The following is a 19158-nucleotide window of genomic DNA, read 5'->3' as shown; positions in this document are numbered from 1 at the left end:
TAGCCAGGACGTTTTTCAAATCTTTTGCTCCATGCTAACAATCAACGTATGCTCTTTGTGGCCCCTTTTCTGTTATCCTTAAAAAAATAAAATAAAAATAGCAACAACATAAAAACTGCCCCTGTAGGTCTTTTTATATGCTATCCTTATCGATGCTTTGATTTTCGCACTCAGTGACTCTAACTTTTGTGTTGAGAGGCCCTGAGCTTTTAATCGATAGCGACGTCTCAGGACAGGACAGAACTTAAAAACTCTATATCGTTTTTTTGTAAATCCAAGTGACATGTGGACAGATACACTGAAAACAAAGGGTCCAAGATTAAGGGCTGCTGTCTTTCAGTTGTACTCTGTCTAAATAAAGGGACTCAGGCTGAAAAATAAAAAAACATATCTCTTTGTCGTTTATCGACAATTTAATAGCATTCATAGCTCAGTGTATGGCACAGGGTTTAACGTTTCCTAAGAAAAAATAATCTAATAAATAATTCAACAAAGCATAAAAAAATAGAATAAGTTTCACAGCTTTTGATGTGATAGTTGAAACTAAAGCCTTGAGATGGACAGTTTCAGCTTATGACAAACATGATTTTCCTCATTAAACAGATGCAGCAATGCAGAATGTTAAATGAAACCTTGGAGGTCATTTCTAAACAGTGGTGTTATTACATAGTCTATCCACTAGGGATAATTTGTGCAATAAAAAAAGGCAATTTTTCTTAATATGTCTTTTGTTGCAAAAATACTGAGTTTAAAATATTTCAATAAATGAGGAAACGTCCAGACATTAAATATGTTTCCATTGAGCTGGGCTTCAGCTACACCTACTGAAATACTGATTTATGTGCAAAATAGTGAATATCAAGTTACATATCACTTCCAAAACATTCTTTGATTGTACGTTTTGGGACTTGGCTGATTTTGAACCTCTCTATTTCTTGTTAAGGTACCAATGTCCTTAAAAAAAAAAAAGGGCTCTTCCACAGCATTGGCCTTGGTGATATTAACGGACATTCAGAGAACAGAGCTGTCCTCTGTAGATCGTTCCCACAGCACACGACACGTTCTTCTAGTCCTGTTTGAGCGTCCCGCCGCTGAGAGTTCATGCTGGGATTTCGTTTGTCCTTTAATGATGCATTCCTCATGAGACTCAGACTCCCTTTTCCCTGAGTCTGAGTCGACAGACTCACAGCAGGGCGGATTTGTGTCTTGTGATGTAGTCCTCACACCATTGCCGTTTGCACGCTGCTCTCCATTCACAACTTTGTCAGCTTTGCTATCTTGGGAGTGATGTTGAGGAAACTCATTTGGCTCTGTGCGGCTGTTTGCTTTGTCCGAACAAAGTTCAGGCCTCAGATTTTCTTCAAGTGTTTCTAAAACGTTTTGTTCACAGGTTGCAGGAGTTTCATCCTGGTTTTGCTGACTCTGATTCTTCCAGAAGGATGCAGAGATCTGCTCCAGCTCAGAGAGCAAAGGCAGGCTGATGTCCAGGTTCATAAGAAGGTTGTCCAGCCACTCCTCCAGCTTTGAAAACGAGGGTCTGAAAGGAAAACATCTTCATTTTTTACACCTGTCTTTCTTTTTTTCAATTACCAATTTTCATAAACCTCCAACCTTTATAATGATATAAAACTAAATGCCTTATTGAAATGTAATGCATGTTCTTTTAAATCTTTCTATTTTTTTTTATTATTTTAATTTTACAGAAGTAAGCCTCTATTTAATGGAAATGTGTTTGAATCATAAATAGATTAATTATAATTTATCTTAATGACTATTACATTAGAAGAATAGCATTTCTTCGTCTGAAAAACCTTTAGAAACTAAGAATGACGTTATATCATGACATTGAAAATAAGTCAACATTTCAAAAGTGTATTTGCCCTTCATTTGAGGATGTAAATAAAACGATCAGCCAAAGGAATGAGCGGTTTCCCCTTAAAATAAGATAAGAAGATATAATGCACTTGAAATAAAATGAAAGTTTGTATTTTCTAATTGTAAACATAAATCATCTTGCTCCATTGGCTTACCTCCTCAATTTAAATGGAAATAAAATGTATTTCTAGAAAAAAAAGACTAACTTATGCTTCATTTTATATCTGCTCTTCCTCTGACAACATATAAAACAAAATATTGCACCATCCTACCGTTTATCAGCATCCATGTCACAGCAGAGGACAGCCAATGGCAGGAAGGCAGATGGGCACATTGGAGGGTAATACTGCTGCATGAAACCCTCCACATTGAGTCCAAAGTCGTTTGTTCGGGGAAGGTAGTCAGGATCAGCGCTCACTCTGCCAATAATCTGATGACAAAACAGAAATCCATAAGCAGATGCTATACTATTATACATACCTATCTTATGCAATAAGACTGGTAAAGTCCATTTAATTCATGCTCAAAGAGGGTAGTTGTAAGACACACTAATACTTTAGCCTCTTATTTTTTTGTTTCTATTTTTATTTCAAACAGTTTAGGATATGAAAATGCAAAATGTTGTTAGAAAATCAGAGAACTGCACATTACCATTGCAAATATATCTATAGAAATATAGAAGAGTTTAGATTCAGGGGTGACTAACAAATTCTGCAGTTTTTACATCAAGCCCCTACAGAAGCAACAGGGTTTTGTGTTACCCTGCCGGTATTTGCAGCCTCCAATACTTCTTGATTATATATTTTTTTAATTCAATTTAATTTATTTTATTTATATAGCGCCAACTCACATAATACCTCAAGTCACTTTACAGAGACAATTCAAACAGATCATAGAGTCAGATTTGTTAAAGTTTTCTGTCTAAGGAAAACAGCTGATTACCCTTATTGACTTAACAGTAATCCCTTGCGCATGTATGTAGCAACAGTGGAGAGGAAATCTCCCTTTGAACAGGAAGAAACCTCCAGAACCAGGCTCAGTGTAAGAGGCCATCTGCTGAGGCAGACTGGGGTTCAAGGAGACAGAAGCAGACATAGAAAACAAGCATAGAAGTACCTTATCAATAAAAACGTTCTATGTTAGAAAAGGCAATAGTGAACTAGCTCCACAGGGGACTCATTCTGGGGAGGAAACAGTTCAGCAGATGAAATCCAAGCCAGTTGTCATGTTAAAGGGATTTTAATTTATATGCATGACATCGACTGTGTCCTGGACAACTGTAAGGTCCTCATTGTTTTCCATGACTGTGTGAGAGATAACATTTATGCATCACTAAAAAGTTTATTAGTTTTATATGATATCATTTTCTGGGTAACATTATGCTTGTTTTAATTATCTTTTTAATGAACAAAAATGAACAAAATTGTAGGGTAGCAATAAATAATTTTTGAGTATTTCTCCCCCTACAGAACCTTTTGAAAATAGCATCACTGTAATCACTGGACACCCTCCACGAGCTGAGCATCTCAAAGCTAAAGCGCCATAGTGAGCCTTTTAGGGCTCAGTTTCTGGTTTTGGGAGAAAACCTATCAGATCTCAGGTTTCACATAAAAAGTTTACAGGTAATTCAATTCAATTCAATTCAGTTTATTTATATAGCGCCAAAATTCACAACACATGTCATCTCAAGGCACTTTACAGTTCAACCAGATCATACAGTCAAATTGATACAAAGTTTTCTATCTAAGGAAAACCAGTTGATTGCATTGACTCAAATACAATCCCTCACACTAAGCATGCTTGTAGCGACAGTGGAGAGGAAAAACTCCCTTTTAACAGGAAGAAACCTCCAGCAGAACCAGGCTCAGTGTGAGCGGCCATCTGCCGAGGCCGACTGGGGTTCAAGGAGACAGAAGCAGAGATACAAAAAGCAGCTGTAAAAGGCGGCCCCGTCCAGGAAACACACAGCCAGGCAGACAAGCTCCAAGGCAGCTCCCATGCCAGGTAAGAGAAAAAGAATCCAAGAAAAAATCTATTCTCAGGTCCTGAGGATAAGACCTGCAATTCGTAAAACTCAGTCTAAAAAAGAAAAGTGACAGGATTCAAATTTCTATTTACATATGTTTTTTTTTTTTTTTCTACTTACAAAACATGCTATTCGGTCATAAAAAAAAAAAAAAAAAAAACTGGAACAAAACTAACTCTATATACTCTAAAAACATTTTTATTCCTAAAAAGATAATGGCCTTTTCACAATATGGCCACGGTCCTCTGCCGCTGAGTTCAAAGCTTGACTAATCCCTTTTGATCTACGCTGTATATTGGAAAATAAAGGGATGCTGCATGTTTTTATGACAGAATGTAGATTTTTTTAAACTCAAATATTTGTTTGGTTCATCAAGATTTCACTGAATTGTAAAAAAATAGCTAATATGTCACTTCCTAAGAACTGAGAGCTGATAACTTATATTGTAAGACCTTAGTTCTATATCCTAAAATGTACACCGTCAATCTCTAAGCAGCTGGAAGATGCTCATCAAAACCAAATATGTGAAGAGGTTGGTAGAATTGTAAATTATCTAATGTAAACTAGTGTAAAGCTAGCTATCTTTTCGCTGTAAACTGTTATAAAGTTTTTCTTTTTAATGTCTTCCTAAGGGGATTTATCCTCTCTATGTTAGTAATAAGAATATTCCTTGCTTTATACATATTGTATAAGGGTTTAACATGTTTTATTAAACCTTTTTGTCATATTTTCAACAGCATCTAGGTATAATATTTTATTACCACAAGGGGAAGCTAATGTAACAATTAATTTGATGAGTGACTTGGAGTTGGAGTCTAAGGCTGTGTTTACGAAGAGATTAAAAAAGCATCATAAAAAAAAAAAACTCTAATTGTTTTTGGTTTTCCAAAACACCATATCTGTTTAGAAACAGCTCGTAAAAGACAAAAAAAATCGCATTTCGTCCCAGTGAAGAAAGGCTCAAGATCCCTTTTATGTAAATTTTTTGTTACATTTTGAATTTCAGTTACTGGTAAACATCTATTAACAATTTCTAGACAGTACTTATAATATTTTTAAAGTAAAAAAAACATTATCCATCACATTTTTTTTTAGTAATACCATGTATTTTGGGTAATAAATTATATGTTTGGGCTTTAAATGAAGGTCTTACCTCACAGGTCATTATCCCAAAGGAGAATATGTCCACACGTTCATCATAGGTTTTCCCTAGAGGTCAAATAGGGAAAAATAAGAGTTTTTTTTATTCATTTTTTTCTATTTATACCATGAAATTTCATCATTCATTGGTTTCTATCTTCTACATCCTACTGCACTCACCATGGATCATCTCAGGGGCCATCCAGTAGGGGTTTCCTACCACTGTATACCGTTTTCTGCGGTCAGGTTTGACTGACAGAGGCCCCTTTACGCTGCGTTCAAGAGATGAAGTTTTGCTGCTATTTCTTTTATCCATCACCAGCCTGGCAAGACCAAAATCTGCCACAACTACATTTTGGTTCTAAAGAGAAGTGAAATTAAGAGCTTTAGGATGTTAACTAAAAGAAGTGGCTATGTTTTTTGTGTTATTTAAAAGACTTAATAAAAAAAAAGGAAAAACGTGAATATTTTTATAGCTTTTGTGTTTTAATAATATTATACTTTAGCTCTATATTTTATTTAATATCCAACATATTTGCATTTTATATTTAATGCATTTATTGAGGCTTATTGCTCACCTCTCTGACCAGACAGTTGTATGAGTTTAGGTCTCTGTGGATCACATTCATAGAGTGGAGGTATGCCTAAAGGAGAAAGTATTAAATTAGTCATAACTTTTAATGCCTTTGAAACACCTTTACAGGAGTGTAAACATTTACAATGCCTCGAAATAGCGATTATATTTTTACATTAAAGCCACAATTCCAGGAATGTTATGCCATGCACAGAAACAAAAAGGATGTGTGATTGGGAAGTGGACAAAGATATGTATTTTTTAACGTTTTTCATCGATCAAAAACTGTGAAGGTTCTTTGAAGAAGACCTCATTACTTTCATTTTTTGTCCTACAGGCGTATGAACAAATTTTTCTTATAAGTTGTCATTAATTTATCCCTGAATCATTCTTTGTTTCTTAAACATGTTGCTTGATCTCTAATGTTTAAACCTCTGAAGCCTTGAGAGATCAGAATATATATGGTATATATTAAAAAAAGGGATTGATAACACATGTATACCACACTTTTCAGAATTTCAACTGTTAGAGATAAAAACTAGATATTTCCTTTCCATGTTACAGTGATTTGCTATTTTATTTTTACAATAATAACAATTTGGACGGTATGAAAACATTGACTAGGCACTGTGACACTCACCATCCCTGCTGCTATGTCTTTGGCAAATCCCACTCTTACATTCCAGGGAAAATCTTCATCCTAAAAAAAAAAAAAAAAGTTTAAGTCCTCTGTGTTTGCAGGGATAACATGAGATGGATTTTAAATTAGCTTGAAACTCACCATTTTCGCGATAGTTTCTCTGAGAGTTCCTCCTTGGATATATTCAGAGATAAAATGTATCCGTTTGTCTTTGTAAAACAATCCAATGAACTTGAGAACATTGGGATGGTCAAGACAGCGCATCACCTTTACCTGTGTAGATGGTAAAAAGTTGCAACGCAGATAAATGATAATAGATTCAAATATTATTTTTTTTCTGCTGCTATGTGACCTCTCCTATTGTATAGCTACTTACTTCCTTTAAAAATGTCTTCTGGGTCTCTTCATCAAAGCGTATTAGCTCTTTCATCACCATCACCTCCCCCGTTTCTTGATGTGTTACCTTAATGTAAAGATTTTAAATTATTCTTAGTAGAAAAGTCTTGAAATGAAAGGTTGGAAGCAATTGGCTGCAGTAAAAGCACCTTCACAGCTTGACCGAAGCAGCCCTTGCCTAGCACCTCTCCATGGATGAGGTCTGATGGCCTGAAGATACGGTGTGTCCGTTCCCCTGGGTCCACCCGAAGAGACTCTGAGCGAACCATGTCTCTCTTTTGGGAAAGTAAAGACAAGGCTCCTGGAGACAGGGGACACTTATCTATGCTGTAGCTTCGCCTGGAAAACAAAAGGAAACTAAGACAAAAGAAATAAAAGAGTGACTGAAAGACAGAGCTCATCACTTACAGAACATTCCTGCTTCGTAACCATGTGTTTCCTTGATGCTGAGGTGGGGAGAGTGGCTCTTGTGGTTCCTCCGGTGTACTCGTCTCTTCTTCTAGACTTGGGAGATTACTAACTGAAGGGAGTTTGTCGTGGACACTAGAGTCGGGACTTCTGCTGTTATTTGGGGGATGATCTGGTTGGAGAGGGTCATGAGGAGACTGTGGATTGTGTTCAATGATGAGCTGGAGGGGTCTGCTTGTATCTTGGATCACACGCTTTATCTAGAGGAAATAAAGAAGCTTTTGTCTTTTGGCAAAAGACACGTTATCAAACAGAGGTAATATTATGATTGATATGAACCAGGTACCTCATCTGGGGATATGTTGCGGGCCGGGATGCCATTAACCTCCAAAACTTGATCTCCTCTTTGGACGGATGACAGCAGATCAGGGCTGAGGATAGCTGGGTCTAAACTGAAGCAGAGTTATAACCATTGACTGTGTCAATAAGAATATTTAATTAAATAAACAGTATTTATTGAAATTGTTATTAGTCACTTATGAAACATGAATGGGAAACTTTTTCTGGATTTTTATATAAAACCCAAATTAATTTTGGACATTATAAGTTTATACAGAAACGTCGAATGCCTCAGCTTTAGAGACTCACTCTTTAACAGTGACGAGAAGCTTTTTTTCCAGGTTGTAATCAGCAGAAATTGTTAGGCCTCGTTGTCCAGTCGCAGTGGGAGGGAGAAACACTAGCGCCACCATGTGGGGTCTCTGTGTAAGAGACGTTGATCTGGCAGCTGGAACAACACCCTGACAAAAACACTGGCCGCTAAAGAGATGAAAGACAGTAAAAAATCTGTGTCAGCTGACTTCTTTTTATGTTTATAAATTGTTCATTTCTTCTTACTCACCAGTAAAGTCTAGACCGTTCAATTAGCATGTAAGTGTCTCCATCTCCGATAACCATTTCACAGCTCATGCATGTGAAGCACTCAGGATGGTACTTTTGTTCTCCTGCAACCTGAAAAGATGACAAAACCATTTTGTTTTTATATATCCTTAAAAGGTAATAGGTAAACGTGATTTTAGGTGATAAAACAGCAAAAATATTGTGTGGTTTTTTCAGTTGAAGGAAAAGGAACATCTTTTTTTTTATATTTTCTTTTTTAACAAATAAAAATGTGAAAATGTACCATGCATTTGTCTTCAGCCCTATTTACTCTGATAAGACAAAATAAATAGCCTCTTAATTAGCTTTATGAGTCTCATTTTTTATTAGAGTCCAACTGTGAATGATTTCCTCCTCTTGTGTGTGTTTTGCCAATATAGCTTTGGAAATCGATGACCAGGATGGTTTGCTTTCATAAGCAGACCATTATTGTTGCCATAGATCCCACTTGGTAATCGTATATAAAAATGCTAACTTTATTGGTTAGCATTTAGGGAGAAATATCTTCTAAATTTACACAAAGATGGGAATGTAAGTGAGAAAGGAGAGTGGATATGACCTGAGGGAGATAAAAAGAGCGCATGAGCTATCTCTATAGTTATGCTGCTATAGGCTTAGACTTCTGGAGGACATAGGGACCCCTTTTTCATCATTCTGCCACATTCAATCGCTTTTCTTCCACTCTGCTGAATTTGTTAGTTCAATCTCTAAAGTTCTGCTCTCTCTGCTTTTTCTCATAGAAGCTTTGTCTGGTCTGTTCCTGTTTGGCTGTGACACCATAATTGAGAGAAATATCAGCTGTACTGCTGCCATCAACACCTTTGTTTAGTGATGTTGGAGATCGGCCTGTTTTTCAGTGTACTTCTGTTTCTCTGACTGGGACTGGCTGGATGTGCTCTTTTCATCCTCTGACATGGGAGCTGGCTCAGAGCTCGTCTGCCTGGCTGTGTGTTTCCTGGACGGGGACACCTTCTACAGCTGCTTTTTGTATCTCTGCTTCTGTCTCATTGAACCCCAGTTGGCCTCGGCAGAGGGCCGCTCACACTGAACCTGGTTCTGCTGGATGTTTCTTCCTGTTAAAAGGGAGTTTTTCCTCTCCATTGTCGCTACAAGCATGCTTAGTATGAGGGACTGCATTCGAGTCAATGAGTCGATGCAATCAACTGGTTTTCCTTAGATTGAAAACTTTGAATCAATTTGACTGGATGATCTGGTGAACTGTATAGTGCCTTCAAATGACATGTGTTATGAATTGGCAATGTAGAAATACTGAATAACTGAATTGAATTAAATAGAGAGAAAATAAAACAAAACAGCAAAAACAGACAACAACTCAAAATTTTAAGTAAATCTTATATCCCTGTAATATTTGCTGTTATGAAGTAATTAAGTAGATATTAATTATTTTCTTGTGCTTCACATATTGATTTACTTTGTTGCATTATGTTAAATTACTCACTAATATTAGGTAATCATTGCCAGTTTTCTTTTGATAAATGTAACCAAATAAGTTGAACCAACAGTCTATAAATTTAATATATATTGAACAGCATATTTTAAACAGTTTAGAAAAGAAGTAAATACTCAATTTTGTTAAACTGCCCAATCTTTAATGGGTTGGCCAGAAATTTGACAGTCTAACTGGAATCCATCTTCTCTCACGCTTATCCCAGTTGGTGTCATGGGGGAGGAGGTGCCTATCTCCAACTTTCAATGGGCGAGAGGTGGGGTCCACCCTGGAGAGGTCACTAGTCTATCGCAGGGCAACACAGACAAACAACCATTCACACACACACAGGCCAATATTAACCTAACAGTCATGTTTTTAGATTATGGAAGAAAGCCAGAGTACATGAAGAGAAACCATGCATGCAAAGTGAGAACATGCACACTCCATGCAGAAAGGCCAGGAATAAAACCCAGTACCTTCTAGCTGCAAAGCAGCAGTGCTACCCACTGAGCTACTGGGCAGCCCTCTAACTTCACCGTACTTTTCAAATATAGAATAACAAATTTACAACCCTCTGAAACTGAGTTTCAATATTCATTACAGAAATATACTCGTATGTAAGGTCAAGAATATTTAACTTACACAAACATGCCCAAAACAACTTCTGGGTGAGGGTCAGAACAGAAACAGCCACTTAAACTCTGAGCCACAAAAAAAGAAAGTTATTCAAATGTACTGAACAGCAGAAGCTCTCGGTTATACATGCAAACTCCATGCAAAGAATGTTTTACAATTGTGGTGTTAAAATAGGGGGATAAGTGTCCTGAAGAAAGCAACTTAGAAAAGGTTATAAGAGTTAGATAAGCATGACGACTGTTCAAGCTGCAGCCCCTTTGGACCACTGTCACCCAGTGGTAAAGTGCAGCCTAGTGGGTAAGGCACTGTGCTTGGAATCCAGAGGTTCTGAGTTCAAGCCCCGCTCCCGCAGACTGACACTCTGGCTCCCTGAGCAAAGACCCTCAACCCCACACTGCACCCTGGGTGCTGCACAATGGCAGCCCAAGGTGATGGGTTAAACACACAGAGTTAATTTCATTGCTCTGTACTTTTGACAGTGTTATGAAAATAAAAGCTGGAAAAAATTATTTCAGTAAAACAGTTTTTTTTTTATATTAGCAGAGCACTAATAATGCTGAGAGTTAATTAGAGATAGTATATTCATTCGGTACTGTTAAGTATACCATTCATAATCTGGAAGGGTCATTATATTTTATATAAAACTGGTTTTGTGCTTACTTTTAGAATGAAAAATATTTTATTTAAAAGGAGCATAAACATTAAAAAAGAAAGAAATTATTTTTTATAATATCTATTCTCCCTCCTAGAGATATTAGTAAGAGACAGGCCAGGTCTTTAGACTACTCAAGAGTGGGGGGAAATTTGACTCATAAAGAGCTTTAAATAAATCAAAACTATCTGCGTCACACCTGCGACAAGCTCACTGCCACACACTGCTTTATACCTCTCAGGTCTCAACTGTTTTATTTTATGAACACCTATTTTAATTGGAAGAGACAAAGAGAAGAGACTAAGATAAAGAGGGAAAACTTACATTTGTTTGCATATTTAATTCATATGCAGAAATCCTTGTATATAAATTAAACACATCCAGCACTATAACAGTATGTCATCAGCATATAATAAGACTTTATTTTTAATATCACTTCTTACTGTTAATTTTATATTAGCATTATTACAAAGGACTTTGGCCAGGGATTATATTCAATTGTTTGAGACACACAAGCTACAAGTAACAAATAGAGGATTTCAATCCAATGAATACATTTCTATTTCAAAGAAAAAAACTGTATAAAAAACTGTAAACTGTATAAAAGGTAATTACACACCGCCTGGTCAAAAGTTTTTTTTTTTTTTTTTTTTTTTTTTTTTTTTTTTAGCATTAAATGCAATCTTTGGAATAATAAATATCTAAATGTCTGAGTGATTTTGAAGGTAACTGACAGTTTTTAATAAATCAAGTCTGATCTTCTCAGATTAACATAGGTATTGTGTTAAGAAAGCATTTTTGCAAGGATTTTACTGTCCACTGCAAAAAATAGAAATCTCAATAAGTTATTTTTTCTTAAAATAAGTGTGTTTTTCCTTGATTTGAGGAGGTAAGTAAGACACTTTGCCAATGGAACAAGACAATTTCCTTTTAAAATAAGAAAAAACTATTTAATCGTCTTATTTCAAGTAAATATTATCTAACTATCTTATTTTAAGAGTAAAAATACTCATTCCATTGGCAAATCATCTTATTTACCTGCTCAAATTAAGGCTAAATATACTTAATTTAAGCCATTTTTTTACTTATTTCTGGATTGTTTTTGCAGTGAGAGCCTTTTATTTATAGATCACAGCTGTGCCTCAAAGTTTGTGTCCTAGGTTCCACCACAGGCTTCACCATCTGCATGTCAGCATTTAACCACAAATGGTCCATGCAGAGCAATGCATGAATCTCATTTAGCATTTAAATTAGCCGACTGATCAGTTATTCAATGTTACCAATGGCAAACAAGAGAGTGGAGAAAAGAAGTGCAGTTAAAATAAAGTGTTGGTGAGTGAGGTTAAGAGTCTGATAAATATGGCTGGTAGCCACAGTAAATAAAACGAAATGTTATTAATGACACCTTCAGAGTCTGATATATGGACTGATCAAGCAGCAGCGTGGAGCTTTTTGCTGAGCGTGATTTCTCAGATTTATAAATTTACTGAATTATTTTGTTCCTAAAAGCTGCTTTGGACACTCGATCCATTCTATGAGATGTAATATGGCTAAAAGTAGTCCTGTTTTGCCTATATTAGCTCATTCTATTCAGGTGTTGCCTAAATAGAATGAGGCGTTCAGGTGTAATACACTAACTGCGACATGAAGCCTCATCCATTTTCCACAAATATTAAATATGAAAATGAATTGTGCTTATCACTTATAAATAGCTATATTCTATGTACATGGATTCTATATGTATAACAGATTGGATATTTAATTTTTTTTTAAAGTTTCCTGATAACCTTTCCTTTTTTTCTACATCAGACTTCTGCACACTGACCTCCTTATGCTTATTGCCTATGATGAACATGTAGTTTCCCTTCCACCAAGTCCATGTCGGACATGTCTTTCAGAGCGAAATTACTGACAGATTCAGTCTTAAGAGCGTGGATCTCTCTTTTTAGTTTCTTAAACCTGAGTTACTCTCAAATATCTCCTCTTATGGAAGAAAAAAAATCTCTGCTTTTCTATATTCCATTGTCTCTTTCTTTTTCGGTTAGTAGACAGTTTTGATCCAGTCTTAGCATTAGGCCTGAGTTTTGCTGAAAGTTTTGTAGGTTGGTCAAAAAAAAAGCTAAGTTAAAAAAAAAATAAATAAAAATTGTGGAGCATCAAGTTCTCACCTTTTAGGGGTGTTTTAAGCACCATGAAAGTCAAAGAGACTAAGTTTAAAGTGTGCAGAGTTGGGAAACATTTCCTGTGGATGCTGTGTCTGCAACCTACGGGTGTGCACAACCAGAGCATCATAGGCTGTAGTTGTGCAAACACAAGTAAGACTGCAAAACTGCTATTACAATAAGAGAACTCCTATATCAGATAGTTATGGTCTTATTCTAATAGCTTATAGTTTGATGTCAGTATTACACAGTGTCATTTTAACTGTACTGTGTCCCCTTTTACTGTACACCACTAGACCTCCAAAAACGCAGCCAATCCATTCCCTTGTTTCTAACCACCATCAACTTCCTGTCCAAATCAGATAAAAATTTTACAGCAAGACTCTAAAAGCCAGAATGCATTGCATAGGACTGGCCTTTGGGGCCCAGAGTGCTTCTGCAAGAAAGTTCTTATAATATTCTGTGAAATATGAGCTCATGTTAAATTCTAGATGCATGCTGGGTTGGTGGACCAAGGGAAGACTTGCTGAGTTGGTGTTAGAACCTTTAATGACTTGCAGGTCTTGTTTCCTTTTTTTGTTTCCTTTTTGCAGTTATGTCATATATTGTGTTCGTCTATCAAATTAGCACCCAGAGAAAATACAAACTCTGTACTTGACTTGTGACTTAAAGTACAAGGCAACACAGTATTGTTTAAGATAGAAAATATATCGTTTTTTTCCCAAGAAAAGCTTTTAGGATGTTTTCTTTGTTACTCTAGGGGGATAAAGGATGTTTTTGTACCTGTTTCCTCTAAATTATCGTGGAGGAAAATTTTTCACATATCTAAAGGAAACCAACAGGACAGGAAGCGTATGAAGGTATTAATAGTTGAAAGCATTCTAACATGTGGTGCTCTTCATTGTGGTCACACAGTTGTCTATCAGTCGCACAACATGAAATTGATTTTCAGGAGCATTTATTCATCTGAACATTTGTTGCTTTAAGAAAATCAATAAACTGAATATTTTAGTATAACTCCACAGATATTGGTCAGTTATTTCCCACAGTATCCTGTAATGTAAAACAGTTGATTTGAACCATTGTGGGTAAAATTAACATTTTTGATTAACAAATTAATTCAAAAGCCTTGAACTTAAAAATCAAATATGTCTTTTATCCTACATTGCCCAGAGGTCTAGTTACATTTGTAGTGTAAAGTCTGGAGCAGTCTGTTGGAATTAAAGGTACGCTCATAGAATGGTTTAGGACTGTGTGCCTTTTATGCATCTCAGATGATGGGATGGTTCCTTTATTCAGTCAATTTCCAATAAACAGATCAGTTTAGTAATCCAGTTTTTATCATCTCAGCCTTACTGTATGTAAAAAAGAAAAAAATAAGGATAATTTTTCCTAATTTTACCAATGAGAGTGTTATTGGTGCTTTTATTAATTCTGGAACAGGCCACTACAACTCCCTAGCATAAGGGTCACCAAGGGTCACCACCCGTTACCAGTCACTTCAAGTCCTCAGCTGTGTTGTTTGTGTGTTTCTCTCCACCACCAGGTGGTGCCCTCTCCACCGCACACCTGCGGTTCGTTGGTTCATTACTGGAGGAGTATTTGAGCTGTGGGCTGTCACTACCTCAACGCCAGAGTGTTTGCCAGTTTTGGGTACTCTAGCAAAGCTGAGATTAGCTGAGTCTAACCTGAGCCTTGTTTCTCTGAGTCTAATGTTGTTTTTGTCTTTGCTCTTCGGCAGGAAGTCTTCCTGTGTAACTGGATACCTGGACCTTCTCCCCCTGGAAGGATTAACTGAGTTCACACTGAGCAGGGGGAAACCTCCACATGATCTGTTCAAGTTTCATGATCCGTTCAAGTTTCCATCGGAAATCCAAGTGACAGTCCGCTCCATTACTCCTCCGAGTCCAACGTATGTCTACCTGTCCGCCACAAAGACTGGATTCAATGATTGACAAGAGCCCCCTCAAACGTGAGTCCCATTCCAGCATTATTCAAGCTGCAGTCTCATTTCCCACGGTCCCTGAACTGATCTCTGTGATCTCCCCTTCAGACTTTCCAGCTCCGGTTCACCAGTTCTCTGAGTCCCAGATCCAACCTCCGTTCACATTGCTACAAATAAACCTGTTAAACTTTTCTCCGTGTTCTGAGTGGTTTCTCTTCATGTGGGTCAGATTCCTTAAACCGATCATGAAACAGATTTAGATTTTATTTTTTAAGCACCCAAATGGTCTGGCATCTATTTACCTTAATGAGCTTTCACATTCACACATCCCCTTTAGAACATGAACAAAGCTCCTAGTTATTCCCACGGTTTGGCTTGTGACCCGGATGAGATGGAGTTTTTTTTCAGCCACTGCTTCTAAACCATATTCTGTAAGGCCTGCCAAAGATTTGAATTATTTATTTGCCACATTTATCCTTTTAAAATAGCTTCTTATTCAATAAAGCATCACCATAAGACTGGTATTTGTTTTTCTATACTTTTTATTTCTTGTTTTATAGCTTTTACTTTTATATTTAATTTAATTCTTTTTTATGAATTTAATATAATTTTGATCCTATTTTATTTACCTTTTAGTTTTTAAAGCCCTTCTTTAATAAACAGAATAAAAATAATAAAACAATAAAAAAAGTTTGCCACTTGAACTGAATGTTTTTATTAGAAGCTAATAGTTATAATTCCCATTATCCTTGTTTGTTGGTTTTTGTATCACTTAATCAGGAAAATTAGCAAACATGACCACATTACCATAACAAGTCCTGTTGAAACATTCTCCCTGCAGCCGTGGCAGTGCTCTCCAAAGCGAGACCAGTAGTGCTTCTTACAGTAGAGATCTCCCTCTTTTTCATAGTACCAGCGGGACAGGATGCAGTCACAATCACGACACCTTTATCAATTAGGAAAACAAAAAGAAAAGAGAACCTTTAGGAATGGTGTATTAGAAAATGTTGTTTTATTATGAGATTGATGAGGAGATTAACATTTAGATAATCAGTCTACATGGCCTGGAAACAGATCCACAAAAACTAGAGTGTATTTTCCATTAAATCATACTAGATTATTTTATTTTACTATTTTAATCTCTCAGGTTTGGCTTTATTGTGCCATTTCCGGACAAAAAGTGGAATCAGAAACATTTGGAACAAACCAAAAAAGAAAACATGTTGAAAGGCTTTGCTTTAAAACTGAAACTCATCCTGGAATCCAGGCTTCAACAGAATGACAGAAAAAAGCTGCTTCCTTATCTCGTCAACGTTACAACCAGGGTGGGAGGCGACTTCCTGTACCGAGCAGTAATCCATGTTTCCGTTCTCCCAACTTTAACAGTAAATGGCATCACAATAGGGAGCTGGGGGCGGGGGGGTATCAGGTCTCCTCCCCGCCACCCCCCACCCCCATTGTGTACAATGTACATAATGAAGTAAATGCCCATTTACAGATTTCTGTTGTTTTGCTTTCTTCTGACCTTTATGTCTGCTGTCATAATAGAAAATTGAATGTCAGGCAGTAGTTTTCTGAGGATGTTATCCATTACCATGGAGAACCAGCTACGTAAAGTTCCAAAAAAGTAAAAAAAAAAAAAAGAATAAAAAGCTACCTAAAGCAACATGGATCATTGTGGCAATATGGATTAGCTGCGACTGACTACATTTGTTACGTCTCAGTTTCCCTTGTTACTGTCAGGGATGTAGAATCAAACTAAACCTGTCTGCCAGCATCATACAGGCTAAAATATCTGACAAAATTGTCGTTATGCCCAGATTTCAAAATATGACAGCAGATCAGAAACAAAGCGAAGCTTTTGAGACTTTCTTTTGCACAAGTGTAGAAAAATTACAATATGCCTTTTCCAGGAGGGGAGCCAACATGTCAACAATTCATCCAGGAGGACACAATACAACCTTAAACAATGTTTAAAACATTGCTGATCTCACTTGCCTCAATGAAAAATAGTGTCATAATTCAATGAAGAACACACTGGGTCAAAATGATACTCGTTATAGAAAAAAATCGGATTTTGGAAAAAGTGTAACTACTGTAAACAGGATGATGGTTTGCTTTGTTGCTCTATGACCCGACTGATTAATCATGATTAATGGAACCATGTGTTGTTCTCAGGACTGCAATGATTCTGACAATGATCTAAAAAACAACAGTAAAGCCTCAAGCAGAACAAAATGAAGGTTTTGCAGTGTTTTAGGTGAAGCCGAAACTTAAAGTCAATTGAGATAAAGTTGCACAAACTGAACTTAAGAGACGTCCAAGTTTTGTCTTTGAGCGCTACTTTCCTGCAACTTTTAGATGCATCCATGTTGTGGTGAGGTAATTTAGCCATTTGATTGTAATGTATCTCAAGATCTGCAGGAGCATAGAGCTCAAGTGGTGGACCTGGTCATCCCTGATCTAGCCACTTCCTTCAAGCTTAATTTAAGCTTATTTAAACTTAAGTTTTCAGAATGGCTGAAGAAAACAGTCTGCACAAAATGTCCAAAATTATTCCACAAAAATTAAAAAACCCATTGCCAATTAGCGGAAAATCTGGCTGGCAGCAGCTGGGATATTAGGTTTTAACAAAGTCAGGATTTCTTATAGATAAGCATATTCAATGAAAAAATAAGATGAATATTGCTTTTTATATTTACTCGATATGTTTTTATGTCATGATAACATTAATCAGATAATTCCAAAGCAGTTCATAAGACAAAAGAAAAGAAAGAGTAGAAATCTATGAGGACTAATAACTTGAAAACTTCACACTGAAACTTCTGGTAATCATTAAAACTCATGAGTCACTGTTGTGGATTGTGTTGCAACTACACTGTCCTGCATTTCACTTTGCTCCTGAAAATATATTGTTGAAACTGTTGATACTTTGAGAAATATTTATCTAAAAAATCAAGTATCTAAATGAATAAAATGAAGCAGCTGTTTATTAGATCTGCCTCTCAGTCGTCACTAAGGAAATAATGAGGTAATAAAAGCTTGACAAAGCTGCATATTTGCCGTTATTGTTAAGTTTGTAAGAGATTGGAAACCTTCCAGCTGCACATCTGCACCTCTTGAACATCTGGCTGGGGGAGAACCCTGCAGTCACCCCTGAGAGATCTTTAAAGACTTCATCCTCTTCATCTTTTGCCTTTACTTCTAAAGTTTCACATTTACCACCGAGTGTCTTACAAGCTTAGATTTTAACCCACATCTTGAGCCTTCGTCTTTTCTCCCAATCACTGTGTCAATATGGGAAATCTAGACTTTAAATCCATTCTGTAATTTTGAGAAAATTAACAGTGGTCAGATGTTAAGAGTTTAGGTGACATACTCTCCTGCTTAGCTTCCTCTTTGTTTTTGTCTGTGGAGACCCACTTCACTTCCTTAAACATTTTTTATATGTGTATATATATATGTATAATAAATACATCGTAATGTTTTCTGGTGTTGGTGGTTGGGGGGATTTCAACATAAGGCATAGTGAATGTTCAATAAATTGAACCCTGCCTATTTGTGGATTGCTTATCTGACTTTTCTCAAGAAGAATGCTTGGAGGATGTAAAATAATCAGAATCAGCTGCCGGATCGCACAGAAAGAAGCATAAACTCCCAAAGCATCCTTTTTTTAAATTGTTATAGCCAACTACTCACATGTAAGGTTGATATGAAAGCACACGCAATATTTAAGCATGCTTTACTTGTGCATCTGTTGGCCGTCACAGTTCAGTAAGAGGAAGTATACATGCAGAAGTTAAACAGCACATCAACTTTTCCTCTCATTCTTTTTTCTCTTCTTTTTTATTTGCATTTTAATCTCTCATAAATAAATAAAATATGAAGTGCTTACCGTCCTTTAATTCCTCTCCGAAACCTTTGGTCTCGCCGAGACATTCTGCTCTCACAATTGACTGAAACCCAGCAGTCATGCACAATCCACCCAGTTGAGCAAGGTCCTTCTTCAAAGCCAATGTTTGTGAGCGAATCAGACACTCACTCTGCTGTGACAGTAGCAGGCGTCGCCCTTTATCTTTCTGCTGCCTTTCTCCATGTGTTTAAAGGCTTCCTGTGCATATGTTCCTTTCTGTGTGAGTTGTTTGTTGTTAGTGTGAGAAAAAAGCCTGACCCTCTGACATCAGCTGGCTGCTGGAAAAAAGGCCTTTCCTAGTTATAGAAGCTTCTCTCCGCCCTCCCTTTCCTGTTCCTTCCAGTATGTAGACCTCAGCAGGGTACGGTTACACTTATCTGCAGGCACATCCAAAAGCAGTAA

General features: G+C 36.7%; 1 protein-coding gene and 1 long non-coding RNA gene across 2 annotated transcripts; one reads left to right on the top strand and one right to left on the bottom strand.

The window, feature by feature from the left end:
* Positions 1–398: 398 nt before the first annotated feature.
* LOC119794016 (LIM domain kinase 1-like) lies at positions 399–19059 on the bottom strand. The gene is made up of 15 exons (XM_038301349.1): positions 18739–19059; positions 15651–15789; positions 7961–8070; positions 7708–7878; positions 7406–7511; positions 7060–7319; positions 6801–6990; positions 6632–6718; positions 6397–6528; positions 6256–6315; positions 5620–5685; positions 5222–5402; positions 5055–5110; positions 2148–2305; positions 399–1537 (listed from the first exon to the last, which is right to left on the bottom strand). The coding sequence occupies exons 1-15, from the start codon at positions 18780–18782 to the stop codon at positions 1012–1014; spliced, it is 2286 nt and encodes a 761-aa protein (XP_038157277.1). The 5' UTR covers positions 18783–19059; the 3' UTR covers positions 399–1011.
* LOC119794018 lies at positions 14763–15034 on the top strand. Its single transcript, XR_005282171.1, has 2 exons — positions 14763–14870; positions 14952–15034. It is a non-coding gene; the product is annotated as an uncharacterized LOC119794018 (long non-coding RNA).
* Positions 19060–19158: the final 99 nt, after the last annotated feature.

Source organism: Cyprinodon tularosa, unplaced genomic scaffold, assembly GCF_016077235.1.
Source record: "Cyprinodon tularosa strain WSP-4 unplaced genomic scaffold, ASM1607723v1 ctg466, whole genome shotgun sequence".
In the NCBI taxonomy this organism is placed as follows: Eukaryota; Metazoa; Chordata; class Actinopteri; order Cyprinodontiformes; family Cyprinodontidae; genus Cyprinodon; species Cyprinodon tularosa.
The sequence above is the reverse complement of the archived record's forward strand: the minus strand, read 5'-3'. Positions and strand labels throughout refer to the sequence as shown.